Source organism: Anneissia japonica, unplaced genomic scaffold (genome assembly GCF_011630105.1).
Source record: "Anneissia japonica isolate Jap-2015-1 unplaced genomic scaffold, ASM1163010v1 scaffold287778_len1315358_cov176, whole genome shotgun sequence".
NCBI lineage: Eukaryota > Metazoa > Echinodermata > Crinoidea > Comatulida > Comatulidae > Anneissia > Anneissia japonica.
The window spans coordinates 564,134-585,497 of NW_022702824.1; the positions used below are offsets into that span (position 1 = coordinate 564,134).

At 33.6% G+C, this 21,364-nt stretch overlaps 2 protein-coding genes across 2 annotated transcripts in view; both read left to right on the top strand.

Annotated features, from left to right (window-relative positions):
- LOC117104056 (transient receptor potential cation channel subfamily M member-like 2) overlaps positions 1-3,993 on the top strand; it is a 40,296-nt gene extending 36,303 nt beyond the window's left edge. The window contains exons 27-31 of the mRNA XM_033244712.1: positions 480-566; positions 1,662-1,767; positions 2,546-2,689; positions 2,980-3,093; positions 3,666-3,993. Of these exons, the coding sequence (XP_033100603.1) occupies positions 480-566; positions 1,662-1,767; positions 2,546-2,689; positions 2,980-3,093; positions 3,666-3,782 (568 nt within the window). The 3' untranslated portion in view covers positions 3,783-3,993. The remainder of the gene's footprint in view (positions 1-479; positions 567-1,661; positions 1,768-2,545; positions 2,690-2,979; positions 3,094-3,665) is intronic.
- Positions 3,994-18,562: 14,569 nt separating this feature from the next.
- The window catches only part of LOC117104057 (transient receptor potential cation channel subfamily M member-like 2), a 41,756-nt gene continuing 38,954 nt past the window's right edge, over positions 18,563-21,364 (top strand). Inside the window, exon 1 of the mRNA XM_033244713.1 lies at positions 18,563-18,822. Within this exon, the coding sequence (XP_033100604.1) occupies positions 18,655-18,822 (168 nt within the window). The 5' untranslated portion in view covers positions 18,563-18,654. The remainder of the gene's footprint in view (positions 18,823-21,364) is intronic.

Below are 21,364 nucleotides of genomic sequence, written 5' to 3' on the forward strand. Positions count from 1 at the left end.
ACAAAACTAATTACAGCATATTTTAGCATATTATGACACTTTTTAATCAGCACCGCGTGATCTTAATGAGGGTCAAAGTGCGGCGGATCACCTAACTCGTCCTCAGTGACGAGTTCAAATCTAGTTTGATATAGTGCTCTTTTGCGGCTCATGGTACTGTATGTAGGTTCAAAAAGCTCATAGAAGCTAAGGCATATGCACAGCTAAAAGCATATTACAGGCTACTAGACTTGCCACAGTTTTCTAATTTACTGATTTTTCCTATTATTGTCCAATGAAAAATACCCCAAAAAATAGTAAGTCATTTTTTGAAATTAACTTGCTCATTTGAAAGTAACATAAATCTTATCAATGTTGAAAATTGAAATTAGTGTGTTGAATAAAACAGTATGTGTTGTATGATAAAATGAAGAAACAAATACAATTTAACAAAGTTTATATCCAGAAATGCTAATTAAATTGTTAAATTAAATTTTTAGAAATCCAAAAGGGAGAACTGGTATGATTGGTCGAGGTCTTCTGGGTCGATTTGGACCAAATCATGCAGCGGATCCTATTGCCACCAGGTAATGTATTTTTTTTTAGTGTATTGATTAATATTATTGTACTGGACGTCAGGTAGTTCAGGAGTGTTCATTTTACAAAATTAGTTGGGGAATTATCAACATTTTAACTCCAAAATACCTTTTGATATGTATGTGTAGGCTGTAGTTGGTACAGTATTTTTGATTGGTGCAGTGCCTATAGTTAGTACAGCCTTTGTTGTTGGTACACTATTTTTAATTGGTGCAGTGCCTGTAGTTGGTACAGCTTTCGTTGTTGGTACAGCGTATATGTGGTTTGTGGTGTGTCTGTGGCTGATGCTTTTTTTTTTGTTTGGTGCAGCACCATACTAACCTTTTCTTTTGAACATAAGAAATATATGGTTGGTGTTAGTGGTTTATGCAGTGCCTGTGGTTGGTACAGCGTCTGTGGCTGGTGCAGCACCTGCGGTCGATGCAGCGTCTGTGTGGTTGGTGTAGCATCTGTGGTCAGTGCAGCATCTCCAGTTGGTGCAGCATCTATGGCGGGTGCAGCACCTGCGGTCGGTGCAGCTCCTGTTGTAGGTGCTGCGCCTGCAGTCGGTGCATCATCTGTTGTTGGTGCATCGCCTGTGGTTGGTACAGCGTCTGTGGCTGGTGCAGCACCTGCGGTCGGTGCAGCGCCTGTGGTTGGTGTAGCGCCTGCTGTCGGTGCAGTGCCTGCGGTCGGTGCAGCGCCTGTTGTTGGTGCAGCTCTTGTGGTTGGTGCAGCATCTGTGGTCAGTGCAGCATCTGCAGTTGGTTCGGCATCTGTGGTTGGTGCTGTTTCAATGGTCGGTGCAGTGTTAGTGGTTGATGTAATGTTTAAGCCTGCTTTGAGACCACGAAATAACAACGACGAACACTAGATAACGTATAAAGCTGACTTTAATAAACAAGGTTGTATTTCGCCGTGTACACGATGGACCGTAGCCATATTGGTAGCCCCTAGCAACTAGAGAGGGCGCTGGACCGATAATCTTTATAATAGATATTACAGTTGATACAGCATCGGTGGTTGGTACAGCGTCTGTGGTCATCATCATATGATTTTGTAATTGTGCATACTGATTTTTTGGTTTTTTTCTGGTTTTTTTTTAGATGGAAGATGAATGCAGATGGTTCACCAATGATGGATGGAGGCAAGAAAGTACTAGAGTTTATTGCTATTCAACGCAAGGACAATCAACAGTGGGCAATACCTGGAGTATGTCTTATTTGATTATTTTTGCAAATATTTTTTAGATTATTTTTAGAAGACAAACATTTCGATTTTGCAAGGTGGCGGGTAGTTATTTGCATGTTTATATCATTTTTATTTCACTATTTCAAATTTTAAAGGCGAATATAAAATACAACAATGAAAAATTACTCAACAGTACATTGTAGGCTGGATTGCTCTATCTTGGAGCTCTCTCAGTAACAACCGGAGAAACATAATATATATTCAACAGAAATATTTAAATTATTACAGTATTTGCAAAGCACTTACAAATCTATATATAAAAATATAATTATTACAATCAAATGATAATAACAATTTGTGAGATATGCAAAAAAGTGTAAAACATTACAATAATTTACTTGGTTTTGTTTTTAATAATGGTATGTTGTTTTTTTCCTTTTTTAGTGTAAGTTGGTTTTGAAATTTCTTTATGCTTTCCTTTGTTATTATTGTATATTGTTCTTGGGTGCACCATTACAGTGATGGGTGCTGCTGATCTGAAAGTGAACCCAATAATTCATATATCGTATCAATGGCAATATCTGTCATCTGGGAGCGCTCCAGTAACAACCTGAGAAACATATATTTAACAGAAATATTAAAATTATTATTTGTAAAGTACTTAATAAAACTATATATAAAAATAATATTATTACAATCAAAATCATTATTACTATGATAATTATTCTGATACCAAACACTGGTGTATTCATTCTTATTGTACTCCTAAAATTATCATTTATATTATCGTATACATTAGGGTATGGTTGAACCAGGTCAGGTCGTTAGTGAAACCCTCAGACGTGAATTTTCTGAAGAAGCTCTCGGCCAGATGACAAAATGTGCCGAGGAGAAAGCAACAATGGCTGAGAATATTGAAAAATTATTTGCAAATGGCATCGAAGTAAGTAATTGTGTATATATTATGTCAACTCATTTTCATTGGTCATTACCACCATGGGTGGATTTAGAGGGGCAAACAGACTTTAACTTTTCCCCACCCACCCCTGCTGAAGTTTTCATCGACATGTAGGTTTTTATGACATAATAACTTAAGGCTATAGCCTAAATTTGAACATTTAGTTAAGACCTCTAATAATATGAAGGATTTCTCACCCACCTCCCCCCCCCCCCCATCCAAGTCCTGGATCCAACCTTCACATTGGTGACAATTTATATGTATTTTTTTAATAGATATACCGAGGGTATGTTGATGACCCTCGAAACACAGATAATGCTTGGATGGAGACGTATGCTATGAATTTTCACGACGAATCTGGCAGTGCTTTTGGACAATTTCAACTTGAGGTACAATGTTCAATTCGATCTACACATTATGCAACAATCTTTTTTTTTTTACTGCTTATTTAATTACATTTTTGTCATATTAACAGTGGTATTGGTGAATTTTACCCAGCAAACGTTTGCTAAGATTTTGGTTTCGTATGTCACGTTCACACAACGTTGCAGAAACCTTTAAACATTACAACGTTGTGGAATTAGGTTATAAATATTATGTACTTATGGTTCTACAAAGTAATGTTTGTATCGCCAAACTGTAACATTGTTATAACATAATATTGTTAGCGGAATATCATCATTTTAATGGGTTTGTTTATATATATGTTAAAGCTTGCGGTACACCACATAGGTAGTTCTGAAAAGAACGTTTTGATTGAGTTGCTTCAATTGTCTTCAGGAGAATAATGTCTTTTTTGTTTATGCAAGGGAGTTGGTGTTTATTTCATCAGATAAGGGTTTGCTCAAAATGGGGGCTCATCTGATCATAAAAACCCTCTTACAGATTCTGAAGCAATTGTGGCTGATTATTGCTCTTTTGCTTAATGGTTGTATTATTATTTTATGTTAATTTCCTTCAGGCTGGTGATGATGCCCAGAGCGTGAGATGGCAAAGAGTGAGTTCAAGAATTCCCCTGTTTGCCAGTCATACGGCAATGTTGCGCAAAGTAGCAGAAAAACATAATGCAGCCTTCTAAGGATCGACAGTACAAAATGTCATCAAGATGTTATCAAGATATCCTTGGTTATTATTTATGGGGAGGATAAAGGACATTATTTGCAAGGGATGGGGTGTAAATATAGTTTCCTATTTGAGAATGTACAAGTCAAACTTATTTTTTATAGTATGTTTTCTAGTTCGTAAAACCGATATTTGTATCATTGTTTGTGGTATTTTTTATATTTGCATTCTCCAAACCAAGGACAAAATGTTATGAAACAGGTATTTTCATATCAAACATGATTAATTACTTGTAATGCTATTGAAAGAGTTAAAGAATATTTATGACATATATTTACATTGTTTTTATAATTAAGGAGATAACTTATGTTAGCGCAGCCGTCCTATGGCATAAAAATGTTACTGCTTTTATATTTTTGTTAAGTTACATTGTTTTTCCCTGGAACAGTTGAGCAACAAAGAGCAATTGTTTGACAGACTGATCAAACAGTATCAGATATTATGTTAGTATAATGTAACAAATTGTATATGTTGGTTCATATTTGGCTTAGACAGTGGTAGATTCAGGGGGTGTAGTGGCAGCCGGCCCAATGCGCCCCCCCCCCATTTTTTCAAGATAAAATTGAGTAAATGTGGCAAAGACAAGCCAAACCAGTCACTCGTCGCAAAAATCGATTTTGAGTTATTAATACAGTGTTAGAGAGTATAATAATAGCTATAAAATGGTAAAAAATCATTCAAATTGGGAATTTCCTTATGAAGTTACAAGCGTTTAACCACACAGCTGTTTAAAGAACAATATATGAGAAATTAACCTTCAAAGTTTATGATTTCAGGCATTTCTCATGCAGAAACTATCTGTTCATCCTTAAAAAGTATTGTTTTAACATTGAAAATGGGGAAAATAACAGCAAAGAATGATGTGTAGATATATAAAGGTTTAAAATAGTTTAGTGCAATAAAATAGATTTTTTAAAATTTGACTTTCCAGCATGTTTCGGCCATTTTCTCGGAAACACGATTTGCGACCAGTGACTGGTTTGGCTTGTCTTTGCCACAAATATTGAATAAAATAATGAAAATCACATATAGCTATTGGTGCCATATTCTTAAATTGTCTTATCAAGTGTACTATAATATTGAGTTGAAAGCTACTAGTGAGAAGCAACCCTTATTTTTTGGCTTAACATTAATGAAATTTGATGTAAGACTAATTATTACATGGTAATAGAATTAATATAATAGTAGTATAGGCCCAATATTAATAAGGCTAATATTTAAGTATATAGGTTACATTACATTTAATCTATAGAAGTTAGTTTATGATAGAATACTAATTGATAAGCCAATATATATATATAACAATATAATTAACTTACATTTATCATTCTGTAAATTTTAGTATAACAGCAATGTATTACGTAACTGACTAACAGTTTTTAAACTCTTCAAAAATGAAGAGTGATAAAATGTCTGGAATTCCATTTAAAATAGTCATAATTCCTTATTACGAGCGACTTTTTTCATACCTTGCTTAGCGAACCTGCCACCCACCAATAATGATGATTTTGAATAAAATTAAATTTTTATTTTTGGCCAATTAGCGCACCAGGCGCCTCGAAAAATGGAGATTTCAGAAAAAAATGTTTTTCTTTATTATTATTATGCCCGCTGCTGCTTTGTAATCTCCAAAAATAAGATATGTATATTTCTTCCTGATTACCGTAAATGCTCGAATAGGCGCCGCTCTCGAATAAAACATGATTGTTTCCATTAAGCTTCGATCTCCATTAAGTGCCGCGGTGCTCAACTCAGAGTATATATTGATCTGTGTATTATGAAATACTTTGAAAAAAAAAGGGTTTTAAATACAATGTATAAGGAGTTAATATGAATACATAACACAATAAAGACACAAGCATATTATAAACGTTCATTTACGATTATGTAGGACCAATGGTAGACCTACCATGAAATAGGTAATTTCGGAACGGGCATAGAAAGCGCCACGCCAATATTTTTTATTAGTGCCGCTCTCGAATTTGCGCTGCACTGCTGAAGCCATCCCATTACTACATTGTTTACATTCACTAACAAATTTTCTTTTTTATTTTCACCTCCGTTTGGATGTTTTGGCAAATGCAATTTTTTTTTTTTCTGCCCTCCTTTGACAATCTTCAAAAAAATAAGTTCGCAAAACATGGTTATAAGAAAAGTCTCACCTAATTGGATTAGTAATGTTAACTTTATTTGGTACCAATTAACCCAAAAATGCATGTAAAAGAACTACTGCTTTATAGATAACAATACATATTAGTGAAATTAATTAATGTCGGAATATAAAAATTTTATCTCCTTTTTTATAAAAGTACAATATAACAATGTTAAATTACTGTATATAACAATTGATTGTGCTGAGTGTATTTGTACTGATTAGTAATAATAATTATAATAAAAATAATAAGAATAATAATAACATTAATAATAATTATGTGACGCAAGTACATTATTGATTATAATAAAGGTGAACAATCTTTAATGCATGTAAATTATAGTAAGATTTTATTATTGATTTTGCTAGGCTATCATAATGATATGAATATTATTGTGATATTAAACATGTGACCTAATTTTCTTAGCATAACAAATGTAGAATTAATTGTAGATATAAAATCATAATCATGTCTTATATACTAAAAACTAATCCCATTTTTCCCAGTAGTATAAAAAAGTTTTTTTAGCATTTTCTGTTTTGTCTTGCCGATCTAAAGCACTTGACACAGACAGATTTGTGTGGAGGAAAATCATGCTTGATGTCACGAGGGGTCAACTACGACCTGATGGTCGCAGATGATTATGATGATAATATTTTGATATTTGCAAGATGGGGTTACTTTTAAAGTTATTATAATTGCTCTTTCACTGGCTCTCATTGGAAGAAATCAAGGTCAAAAGGGAAAATCTCCTACACCATTTTGTTAATGTCCACATAACCTTGGCATCACCCCTACTCTTGATGTGCACTGGTTCGATCAGACTAATTTGGGAAAATCTGAAATGAAATGATGTGATATGAAACAAAAGTAATTCAAAATACATTGAAAATGATTGGTCTTTTAGGAACTAGACCTAGTTAGTTGATTAATTACTATCAGTGCCCCTTCTTACAGGTTCACCCTTGATGACTATTAATACTATAGAAAATAATACATATTACAAAAATAATAACAGTTTAGATATAAACAAGTTATTTAAATATTGCATCTTTCAGTATTTATTATTGTATCATTTATGTTTTATAGTAATATTTGATATGTATAAAAAGGATATATTTTAGATATTTCATGTATTGTACAGACAAAAATACTTTACAGAAGAGTACAGCTAAAGCATTATGTATTTGTGTTGAATATTTGTTGTTATTTATAGAACTAGATGCTGTTTTATTAAATATGAGAGCATTTGAAAGTTTTTAATTTTTGTCTTCTTGTATCATTTAAGGAGTTATATTTATTTAATTTCCATTCCACCTTATTTAGTTTTAGTAAACATCAGTGGGAAGAAGTAAATATGTAAGCAACAATTATACAAATTAAGTAAAAAGTAACTAATTCCAATTACAAAAATAACTATTTGATATTAACATTTTTAATTTGCCAAAACTTTATTGACAAATCTCTATTTTTTTAAAGAAAGACATAAATTTGATTAAATGAATAAGGAGCAGGAAAGCTTATTGTCACTAGATGGGCACTGAATCAAGAGAGATCATTAGGTTTGATTTGATTCGATTTTTTCTTCTGGTTATGTGGCAGACTTTTTTATACCCTGTTTAGCGAACCCACCGACTGCAAATACTGATGATTTCAAATGAAAATAAAATTTTATTTTTGGCCAATTGGTGGAAGTGGAAATTTCAGAAAAATATCAGTTTTTAAAAATTTTTATTTCGCCCTCTGCTGACTTGAAATCTCCACAGATAAGAAATATTTCTACCTAATTATATAAATTATATTATATTTTACATTCACCAATAACATTTTATTTTTATTTTCTCCTGTGTCTGGATGTTTTTGACAAAACATTTTGCTAAATAAGAAAACAAAATTTTATTTTTATTTTTATTCTGCCCTCTTCCGATGATGTTTAAAAACATAAATATGCGAAACAAAAGAATAAAAAAAGTCTTACCTTATTATTGGACTTGTGTGCGAGGGCTTGTGTTCTTCAGAACTCGCTGTACACAATAATAGCGAGCTTTCAAGGTGGGCGACGCGGGGAATTCAGTCAATCATGAACGTCGTACTATGCACTTCCCGTCTCAACATCATAGCTGTTTTGATTTACAGGACAATGGGCTCACTCGTATCTCATGATCAATTATGCAGGCGCCCCAGCGAGCGCGAATTTATAAAACTCAAGTTGCCGTAGGCTATGTTCTCACACGGCAGCTGACGGTTAGCAGGATCTGGATCGTGCTAACCGTTAGCTGCCGTGCGTCCATGTGAGAAAATCCCGATCCGGATACGAACAATATGATGATCGATCACTGGCCAATAAGAAACTGGAAACTGTAAACATGTACGTGTGATTGGTTGATGATAGAAATGCCCTTAACTTGCTAACCGATAGCACTTGCTAACCGTTAGCGTATCTGTATACCGCTAATGGTTAGCACTAACCGATTGGGCGTTCTCTCGCAGGTGGTAACGGTTAGCGCTTGGTTAGCTCCAGATCCGGATGGCTCTCGTGAAAACCAGGCTTCAGTCTTAACACAACGCCAAATCGCTTAAAGTCCGTTGTCAAACCCACACAACGAACGACTTCCCCATGTATTCGCATGCGCAGTACGGTTTTACGCTCCACTGCCCATCTGAGTAGCAGTGTCCAGTGCAGTAGATTATTTAAAACGAACAAACCTTGCAGATTAACATTTAAACAAAATCAATAATTAAGTTAATAAAAGATTAGCATCAATTAGTTTTGACCGTGATTATTATTCATATACTACTGTATCTAAGATTCCGACCTAATTTTAATATCTAAAAAATTACTTTTTTTAAAATTATTTTTTGTTACCATTTTAAAACATTCATATTAATGTTAAGTTGTTTGCAATTTGAAGGGCCTCACTGGAAAAAATAGGGGCAGAAAAAACAAAAAAAAACTTTAGAGAACTTTTTTTTTAACAATTTTTCTTTACAAATTAAAAAAAAAATATGAGTGAATTTATCTATTTTTAACCAGATGCCATACAAATTAGTCTAAAGTTGTTGTCTAATGAAAGATATTGCCATTCCAGGCCTCTGTGGGTTGTCTTTATTCCATCTGATGAGTATTTAAAAAATGAATAAACAAAAAAAAAACCTTTTTCCACCTGCCCCAATTTATCATTTTTTTTAAAAAGAAGGGAAAACAAACAATGCTAATGAAATGGGCAGCCTACTACACATTATGTGACTGAGCCCTCTCTAGGGTGCAAAGGAGACCTGGTGAAGGTCATGTTAGAGAAAAAATATGTTGGAGTGCACCGATGTGGTTATGAATTTAGGTAGGCCTGTCTATGACGCAACGTGGTTGTTGTTAATCTGCAATAATTGATTTGATTTGATCCAAATTAAGGTCTGAGAGTGTTTCCCAGCCAGCCTAGCCTAGCTAGCTAGCTTCGATCTCATAAATTTACCTCAGCTCCAACTATGGTGGGGCTGAGGTGGTCCGAACACTAAACGTCTGAAATCTTTGACAAAATCCTGCCTCGCAGATTCACTACTTGTGTTTTTGTATTATATTTTATGTTAGGCCCCCATAAAAATAAATCACCCCTCCCTCCATCATTTATTTATTTATATATATATATATTTTATTTATACTTATATATTTTATTTATACTTATATATATATACGTATATATACACGTATATATATACACGTATACATATATATACACGTATACATATATACGTATATATGTATACGTGTATATATATATGTATACTTATATATATATACGTATATATACAGGTATATATATATACACGTATACATATATATATACACGTATACATATATACGTATATATACACGTATATATACATAATATATATACGTATGTATATACACACGTGTATGTATGTACACGCGTATATATGTACACGCGCGCGTGTATATATGCACACGCGCGCGTATATACATATATTTATACGTGTATACGTGTATATATACGTGTATTATAAAATATAAATTTAATTCCATTCTTATGACTTATTATATGTGTCCCTAACCATTGATTTACTTGTGAACATCGGTAAATGCAGGGGTGGGATAAAATCTATAAAAGTGTCACCTAATGCCCCTCTTTTTCGAATTCCTGGATTCGCCACACTGAAAACGAAGGACTGCTTAGATGAATTTTCTGAAAACGTGAATCAGTAAACCTACAGCTCTTTAATTTTTATTCTTTAAAATTAAAGATACGGCTTCTGAAAATTCAGCACAAAGTAGGCACACAAACCGGGCACGCGTGGGCAAATTAATTCAACTCTGCTATTCGTGAGCGCGAGACGACAATACGCCGTCTGCTGAATGTCGGTGGCAGTCACGAACGGATTGTCGTTGAAATGAAACAATCAGCTGCGTGCGCGTTGTGGTGTTACCGTTTCCACAGAATCGCGTTGGCCGACGACCGCCGGGCGCAGCGAGTGCCCGGCTTTTGTATAATCATCGTGTCATGAGATCGAGCCTCTGCCGCCACTGCCGGTCTCAGTTTTTCAAGGATTTATTTTATATAGAACTCCCATGATACTGCGCGTCCCATGATGCGCGTCTTCTGTTACTGTTGTTAATTAAACTCTCTTGGAACACATTAAAAATTGAGCAAGCATTTGCTAACTTTATTGGCCATATCGGTTTTCAGCTGTTATTGTGTTTTCTGTATTTCATAATTGCTTTGATTTCAGCTTTGTACAGCCTTTTTTAAAAATTATTATTGTGTGTACAGTAGGATATTTTATTTCAATTTATTTAGTTGTCTCAGACATTTGATTAATACATTGTGGTAAAGTTATTAAAATAGGCCAATACAAAATTGGATGTCCATGTTAAAGGCAATAATTTTATAGGTTATTAATTTTTTTACAAAATTTCAGGAGAAAATACATCACTGAAAATAAGTAATCCCTGGCTTCTATGATTATCTACACATTAGCCCTACTATTACAGGGCTATCAGGCGCATCCAATAGAGGAGTCAAGGGGTAGCATATGTGCCCCCACTCAGTCCGTTTTGCCACTAAATTTTAAAATGTCAATGCATGTATAGAAATAAATGCATTTACGTATCTATTTTGAACATGTTGTGCCCCTCCCCCCTTCCTTTTTAGAAAATTCTGGGTCCGCCCATTTCTATGGATGTTGGGATGGGAGGGAGACAGATTAGATACGATTTAATGCAAATTTCAATTAAAATAAATAATAAAAATGTGAATATACTAAAAATATTTTAAAAAACTAAAACATTTATTATTATTATTAAAATAATGTTCTCAGATTGTTGTATGTACCGGGTTGACCAAAAAGATGGTTATACAGCAGTGAAGGTACCTGTGAGACATTTGTACTCGAAAACTTCTGACTGTTCCCAGACTGTTCGGGGACCCAAATGTCATCGTCCGAGTTGATGAAAGTAAATTTTCACATAAACCCAAGGTAAGTCACTTAATAATGAAAAGCCATTGTTTTTTACTGCATAGTTGTTTTTCAATATGTATTGCTTTAGATGTATTGCAGTTCGAGAAGGTGATATTGATTTAGAGTCTGTATGAATTCTTTAATTCACAGAATGGACGCGGCAGACCTTCTCAACAGTAGCAATTGGTGTTTGGAATAGTAGATACCACTGAAACACCATCAAGGGGATACCTCCAACTCGTTCCTGACAGAAGGGCACAGACACTTCTTCTGATTATTCAGCAACACCTCCGCCCGGGATCGATAGTACACTCCAATGAATGGGCCTTGTACAGACGCCTGAATAGATTGTAAGCCTATAAACCCAGTAAGTGGAACCCATACAGAGAATGTATAGTCCTATTGGAACAAAGCTAAGATTAAATTGAAGGCAATGAGGGGAGTGAAAAGAGAAGAGAAAGGCTGCCCGAATACCTGAACCAATATATGTGGTCAGAAGACTACGGACGATATGGCCGGGAGACATTTGGCCATAATTTGCAGCATATCTCAGATTTTGATAACCAAACACAGTCTTGAAATTAAAATATAATCAAATGTAATTGCCATTTTTCTAATTACAATTACAATGTTACATTACAATTAAAAACTACTTTTTTGAACCTAATTACAAATTCCACCCAATGACATAGAAAATTGTTAAAATTTATTAAATTACCAATTTTGATTAAATATTAGTAGAACAATAAAGAAAATATATGTTACTTAACAAACTTTTCACAAACTACTGCAAAGTTGGAGATACAATGAAAGCTAAATATTTAAATTATAATAGAAATCACCGAGAATACTGTTTCTACAAATTTTGGGATAATATTATATACATTTTCTTATGGATACAATGCAAGAATACCCCTACGAATAAACGCCCTCGTAAAAATTTCCTGCGCCCCTGTTTGAATAAACGCCCCCTCAATAACTCAATCAATCCTGGACTGTGGATGTTGGCATGATTTGAGGTGTGGAGTGGAATGACATTCTCCTTTAGTCAATATCAAAATGAGGATATTTATCTTGGACAGATGAGAGCTCCCTGGACAGACAGTATATTTCCAACTTTCATCTTCTAACATTTCTCTATAGCCTAGTCCTACTGCTTTTCCGACAATTTACACCTAACACATTCTCATCAACACTTTCAAGAAAACATGCCATGATCATGCCATCATGCTGATCTCAATCAGCCGATGGCCAGCAAGCTAACCACCACCACTAATCTCATCTGCTATTCTGCTGTTATGTAATGCATGTACTCACAACTTTCTTGTCATGACAAGTCATGCTCTTTGGACGAAAGTTTCCGCCGCACCACCATTCGTAATTTGCGGTTTCCTGATATCCTTATAATCGTTTTTCATTCAAAATATGCCTCTTGAATTTAATAAGTTCTCATAAGAACCCCTCGATTTTCATCTATTTCCATAAGCTCCCCCCTCAATTTCCACTCTGTTTTGATAAACGCCCGTTCGAATAAGCGCCCCGTTTGAATAAGCGCCCCTCAAAAAGTGCAAAAAAAATATTTTAAGCGCCCGGGCGCGTATTCGCGCGAGTACGGTATATGATAAACTGACTGTTATGATATGAATGCTGACCTCTAATGTGATCAATTAATTTCTGAACTAATGTACCAGATTTAAAGACAGCAATGGCAGTATCTATGTCAAGCATTTTAATTTTTAAATCATCAACTTGCCTACATATAATTGTTTAACGCCGGTACCTATAATCTTACTAGCTTGTTTGATTACCAGGATTTTTCTAATTATTATTGAACCAAATCACACCGCTGAATATTGAAGCCGATTGTACAACAGATACCGTACATTAAACAGATAAAACATTTTTTTTTAAACATTTGGAGCTCAGCTTATCAGTGTTACCCTAGTTTAATTTGTCATCAGTTTAATCAGTTTTGTGTAGGTAATTATACCTACACAAACAATCTGCAAAATCAATATAAAAAAAAACTTCCTCTGATTATTAACAGATATAAAATAATTAGATGGGAACAGTAATGGGAAAAAGAGCATCCATATGTGGAGCTCCAGTGGTACATTACATTTATTAGAATCAGTGAATCAACATCATCATGTCTCCTATCATGAAAAGCAGCCACAATTTAACCCTTTCCAGTCGAATGGTGTCGCGAACGGCGCCTCTTCGACCATACTTTATAGCGAGGGGCGTCGTATAGCTTTCATGATAATTAATTTATAGCTAGGCTGACCGCTATAGGAATTTTTGAGTGTGATGTAGGAGTATTTCTGTAGAGGGCCTCCTGTATTTAGACCAAATAAAATGCCTGCACCCAGTAAAAACCCGACATTTAGTGTAGAAGATGTAATTTCCTAGCTTTGGTACAGCCTCAGGCAATGGTAATGGGGCAGACTGGAAAGGGTTAACAAAAGATTAACCTTTAAGATTTAAGTTTATTAATCAATTACAGTAATACAGATGGATGAAAGAAAATACACATTTAAAATCCAAGGGTTAAAAACCAGTAAAATATTTGTCAACATTACTGTTAATTTATATTTATGGAAAGAAAGCACCTTTCACAGGCTGCACTGATACCACTTTTGTAGTTATAATATAAATTTCAGAAAAACAGCTTTCCTAAACATTAATCTCTCAAAACATTTTATTCTTTCTTTCTAGAGTGTTCCATAAGTGATGTTGATATCAAATAAGTTGCATGCATCTGTGAGGAAATATTTCTTATATTCCAATGAAAACCAATTGAAGGTATGGATCATTATATTAATATTACAGATACATAATTTTACGGTTTTTAAGATTTCAAAATCTATTTTATTTGGTCTTTACATAATCATGACTATGTAATTGTAAAACATTTGTGTGTATAAATGTTAAAAAATGTCTTACCTGTGTACTATCATCATTCGTATAAGTAACAATATGATTTAAAACTTCAGTTGAAAGCTGATTCGTAATGGGAATAAGAACTGTTGTAGGTACATTGCTGTAGTTGAAATTGTAATATGTCAATACCCTAATGCAATTGCATCAACACTGACTGTGCGGTTTATACCTGGGTATAATCTTTTGAATTGCGCCCTCTCTCGGCGTAGTGGTTTTTTGATGGTTTCCCTAACGACGAGTTATTGATCATTTTCGTCAGTTAAATTAACGATATTGTGGATTTGACGCCGGATGGGAATTACCAAGTTTGATTTAATGATTTTGAGTGAGTTATAGTTAATTACTATTGCAATGGTTTTCCTTAACAAACTTTTGTTCATTTGTTATTTATGACCGTATTATGAAGCACTTTTGGTGCCGTAGGTGACCATGTTATAGCCTAGGCCTAGAGAAAGTTTATAACAGAGATTCGTTGATATTAATTTATTGAAAGATTGTTAAGGCAAACTGGTATGAAGACGTAGGTCAAAGGTCCAGTAAAAATTATAGACCTTTATGAGCAGTTTAATATTACTGTATACAGATAAATACAGTGTTTAATGTGTTAGTTTAATCATAGTTTTATCTCAGAAAATATGAGTAGATATTGCTTTGCTAGAGAAGACCGCACGCTCGTTGTTGTTTGAGCTCATGAATATTCATGACTTGCCTAACTCATTCCATATTTGGAAACAGCCAGGAATCGAAGGGCTGTACTTGTGTATTGATGTTTTTATGGATATTATTCATTTGTTTTGGGATACAAATACTTATATTTAGACCTCATACATATCTGATTGTAGATAATTACCAATGATTATTATTAGATTATCAATCATTTTTATTTTTAGGATATCAGATGATTATAAATCTTGAAGACATTGCACTGCTGATTATTTGTGGAGAGCAATTGAGGTACTATACAATAATTGTGTTCTTAATAATAGGAATATATGCTGTTGTATTAATAATACGATATAAAAGATATAGTGACTATGCTATAATTGCTATGATAATGCAAACTCTGTTACGGTTAATTAATTTTGAGTTCATGGGAAAAACCATGATAATGTTTTTAGAGAAAATCAGTTATAGTTGCAGTTGTGTAATTAACTTGTTTTATATTTTACTGTTATAGTTCACGGTAAGGATCTTTGGAAAGACATTAAAGACCAAAGAGTACCAGTGAAACCTTGTTCATAATTTTTTGAAGTCTAGTAGTGCACACTGACTATATCAAAGTGAGGCAAAAAGCAGTAAGGTAGTCACAATCACTCAGAGTAGAAATACAACTCGTTTATTTTACAACAAGGAAGCCATTCCAGTTTACAGCCCTCTTGTAGTTTGTTGTTACTATTGTAATAGAAAAGGCATTAAAATTATTCACAAAATAGTAAATTATGCTCTTTCACCAAAACAAAATATAATATATTTTAACTTTCATTAAAGAAACACTAATTTGGACATTATTTTATTTTTTTTATTTTATTTAAATTTGCATTCAACAGCAGTTGCAAAAGTCACAAGTAAAAATTAAAAAAACAAATATATAAATCAACGACTATAAACAAGCCTAGTATGGTAATTATATTAGAGTATTTCACTTTTATAATAATACTGTAAATATACATCTAGACTTTCTTAAAATGTTTAGTCTCACTTTTGCAAGTTTTGTGTATGCACGGTTATAATATTTTGTATTGGAACCAAAAAAAAATAAAATAAAATTTTATTTATACTATTTTTACCATTTTTTTTATGTTTGTGTAACTTTGGAAAATGACAAGAGCAAGGCATTTCATTAGACTCTTAAATTCAGTAAATACATTTTAGGATTCTAAATGTTGAAGTTTGTACTGTAAGTGAGTAATACTGAATTGTTGTGATATTCGTCTATTAAATACCGTACTCGCGCGAATAAGCGCCCCGTTTGAATGAGCGCCCCTCTCGAATAACCGCCTCTCCTAACGTGAAAATTTCCTTAAGCGCCCCTTTTAGCAAGTCAATAATCCAATCAATCCTGGGACTGTGGTTGTTGGCATGATTTGAGCTGCAGAGTGGAAACACATTCTTCTTAGGTCAATATCAGAATGAGGATATTTCTCTTTTGACAGATGAGAGCTCTGATCCCTGGACAGACAGTATATTTCCAACTTTACTCTAGTTTTTACATATTTTTCTATGCCTAGTCCTACTTCTCTTTTTTTCCCGACCTTTACCACATTCTCTTCTGAGATTTCAAGAAAAAAAAACAATGATCCTGTCATCCTGCTAATCTCATTCGGCAGATGGCCAACAAGCTAACCACTACCCACCACCACTAATTGCACCTGCTATTTTGCTGTTATGTAAATATTCACGCATTCTTGTCATGAGCCAGTTCTCTGGAGGATTTCTTTTCCGCCTAACCACAATTCGTAATGTCATTTTCATTCAAAAGGTGCCTCTTGAATTTAATAATTTCCAATTTCCCATAAGAACCCCTCGATTTTCATCTATTTCCATAACCGCCCCCTTAGTTTCCACTCTGTTTTCATAAGCGCCCCGTTTAAATAAGCGCCCCATCAGAAAGTGCAAAAATCACAATTTACAGCCATGGTTACAGCATACACGCAAAGATCGTACGCGGCGGATACCATATACGCGGCGCTATTTACACGATCTTTTGTTACTTTTTCGCCAGTGACGTCATGGTAAAATCGTATAAAATCGTCTATAACTTCATTTAAAAAAAAGCCAAAAAACGATTTTAAGGTTGATTTTATTATTAATGGCAAATCAAAAATCCTCTCTAGAACAAAAAAATAATTTTGCTAGTTCTCTTTTAACGTAATAACTTTGATATGTATGATTTATGTTGTTTGTTGAATAGACTTCTTTGATAACAATATTGCAGTCTAATATGACCAGAACATAAGGAAGTCCACTCTGTAGATGTTTAATATAGTACAGAGAATTTTGATTGTTTATCAATATCATTATATACGTTAGATCTAAATTCCAAGACATTACATTTTATGTACGCATCGACGAGGAAAGAAGTCTACTCGTTAAATTAGCACAGATAGTACAGAGAATTTTGATTGACTGTCAATCTCAGATATCTAATTTTTAGGAAATTACGTTTTATGCATGCACCAACGTGAGAACTTTAACCTAATAACTTTGATATGTATGTTTTATGTTGTTTGTTGAATAGACTTCTTTAATAATAATATTACAGTCTAATATGACCATAACATAAGGAAGTCCACTCTGTAAATGTTTAATATAGTACAGAGAATTTTGATTGTTTATCAATATCATTATACATGTTATCCATATCATTTGATTAGGGAAACCGTGTTATGGTTTCGACGTGATTCGATTTAAAGTTGGTACTTCCATTTGTTGCATTATTTAGCCTGGGTTGCAAATTAATGGTTACAGGGGTTGATATTACTAAACCTAAATGTTCATCTGTGAAACCGTAGAAATCTGATTCTTCGGCAGATGAGTTAAATGAATTGATACTCAAGTTCGTCAAATCATCCATGTTCTAAGAATAAAAATGAAAATGTCAGTTTACTTGTTGTACGAGAGGCTTACACCCATATATAAAATATAACAAACTTTTATGCCGTTTGACGTGTGCATTGATTATTTAATGCTTGTTTTATGTGTCCATGTGTATATAAAATATGCCTTGTTTGTATTTTTGAATCATAGAAACAGATTACATGATGTACCGATATTTTGACGTAACAAATATCTGAATCTGAATATGTATTGATTTGAATATTTGTCCTTTTTGTAAAGTGTCACAGTCCCCTTTAAAACAACAGAAGTAAAGTAAAAGCTATTATTGTGAACCCTCCTAAAGTAGGCGTTTCTGCTTACTATAATATTGCAGATCCTATACGATTAATACCATTTACAGAGTACACCACATGACTAATTGCATGTTTCAGTGATTTCAACTTACCTTTAGTTTAGTTAACTGCTGCAGCCAATCAGCTGCTAAAAGTAATTGGTGCTCTTGTATGGCTACTGCTAGTGGTAGTGTCATGTGAGCTAATTTTTAAAGATAATTCCACACCTTCAAAGGAAAATACCAAAACAATTATTCAAACTGGTTCAGTAATTGGTCCTATGTTTATAGCTGAATCTTTACACACTTCGAGGTTTACACAGATGTTAATACAGTGCCTGATAAATGGTTCAGTTGCATTTTAAACAGCAATGGATCCTACCAATGCTGATAGTGATAGGCACTCCTGTCTTGAAATCACGGAGGATACTCAGGATGTCTCAGTAAATAGACGAACTAATAGGCAACGTAGTTTCAGACATCGAAGATCTATAATACGTTTTAAAAGGGAAAGCAGAATACCATATGAGGATGATTATGTAAGTACAAATTATTATTAAGATAAGTTTGCTGCCCAAATTTGTTCAGCTCAATATATTTGATTATTATGACAATCACATGAGAGGATGTTGGATGTTATACAGAAATATGCTTCTTGTGAGTTTATTTGTTGTTTTGTTAACGTTGCACATTTAGGGCACTTGCTCCCTGGCTTTGCCAGTGCCGACTCTTATTCAAATACTAAATATTTCATAAGAGCATATACTGAACACGAATTATACCATTATTGCATACTTATTTGTCTGTAAAATTATATTTAATCTATGACTATATGAAATTGGTGGTGTGGAGAGATTATAATAAATGAAATTGGTGCCCCTCGTTGTAAAAACTTCTTGATCCACCCCAGTTGATTGGTTTTGAGCTACTAAACAGGAACAATAAATATTTACATTTGAAATGCTTATACTGTAGGCCTGAATTTTAGGAAGCTATTAGTACAGAATATACAATTGATTTGTTTTACCTTCCCAGTATATTATGCTGGTTTCCATTTATACTCCTGGGTTGAGACAAATGTAGATAACATGGGTGTATGCAAGGGAAGGTCGTACGACCCCTCCCCCTTCCAAAATTTGCAAAGGTCCACACTTTTTCCGAAGACATTTTTTTCTGGGGCCTTTTCACAATGACATAAATGAAAAAGCATTAATGAGGTATCAGCAATTAGTCCAAAGACCTTGCCAATTGCGCAACGTAAGCTATCTCAATTTCAGCAATTCTGAAACTGAGCCTGCCATCTGCTTCAAGCAAATTTATAGACATTTTAATCACATCTTGTTGTTATTTCATTGTGAAAAGGTCCAAAAAAATATGATCACGACCCACCCAGAAAAATATCCTGGATGCACCTCTGGATAAAGTGTTTTGCCTAAGGAAACAATCAACTTGCACAATAAGGGTTACGAACCCCCGAGCTGGGGTTGAGGGTTTAAGCCACAACCGTATGCGACATTAACTTTGTGCAGTGCCGTTACTTCGTAACATTAAAAGTGCCGTAATTATAATATAAGCGGTGTCAGTGTTATGTTAATATTGTTCAATTTCAACCAATCACAATCTTGAAACAACGATGAAAGGGCCATAATGAAAGCGCGTTTTAAAAAGCGGCGTTAGTTTTATTCTAATGCACGCTGTTTTTGTATAGAAAGTAAGAGTATTTCTTCATTGTAATTTGTAAACATATTTAAGACTGAAGTTTTAGTTTTTAATTACTAGCAATTTAAAAACATTATGTTTCAAAATCTGCCGCTTATTAATTTATCTGACTCTACGGACTGGACCATTATATTATACTGTACCGTAAGTGCTAGGCTTGCTACCTTCTTAGAACATCGTGGTTAAATTTGATTGAATGAAGTTATAAGTTCACCCTGGCATGAGTTTGAAATTTATAATACATTTTAAAGAAACCCTTGATTTTATTAAACAAATTCCTTAAATTAAACATTTTTTGTGCTTGGTGACCATAACGCCCTCATTTCAGCAGCCACTATTAAAACACATCTGATAGGGTTGTCAGTTTAGTCGACCAGATACAGTTTATACACAGGACTACTTAACTACGAATGTTGGAAAAAAAAACAATCCAAAACAAAAATCAAACCAAAGAACCAGAACACCACGATAATATGAATTCATACAGATCAGACCATTCAATTATTGTTAACGAATTAGAGCTAAATACAATAGAACGTGGAAATGGCTATTGGAAATGTAATAATTCGTTTCTTAAAGATGAGAATTATATCAATCTTGTCAAATCCGTAATTAATAAATTATCGTACAATACGTTCCACACAATGATCTTAGTCTTATAACCATTAATGATCAGTTGTTTTTAGAGATGATCTAATGGAGATTCGATCAGCAACAATTAAATTTGCATCTCAGAACAAGAAGAAAAATCATATTTTAATAATCTTTGCTGTGATTTTAATTTTTTTGCCAGTTTTCAAATGTTTTTCCTTCTTTTTGTTGGACAATAACTTATTTCAGTATTCAGTATTGAGACAGAACTTCTAACTTTTAAACAGATGGAACTTGAGAAGTTAAGAAAAAAAAAATTGAAGGAATAAGAGTCAGATGAAAGGCTCATTTGATGGAGGAGGGAGGAAAGCCTATAGAAAGTACTTTCTCAATTTTGAAAATAAAAGAATTTCATGGCAAAAACATTATTATAATTGAATAATAATAAATTATTATTATTCAATTATAATGTTTTTGCCATTATTATAATTTAAGGAAACGATGGAAAATTATAAATTCCGCAAGAGAAATTCTTATTAAATCGAGGAGGTTATAATCTTTCGTTTTTTTCTCTCTTTCGTGGGAATATCACCCAACTTTATTTCTATCTTTTTTTTAAAATTTCCTTTTGATTTTTTTTTCTGTCATCAATGACATCAATTAAAACACAATTGCACTTTAAAGGTGACAGTCCACAATGGCTGACTAATTTTTTTCAACGCATATTTCAATGTACATCACATTCCATGATTTTACATGCACATGCACATG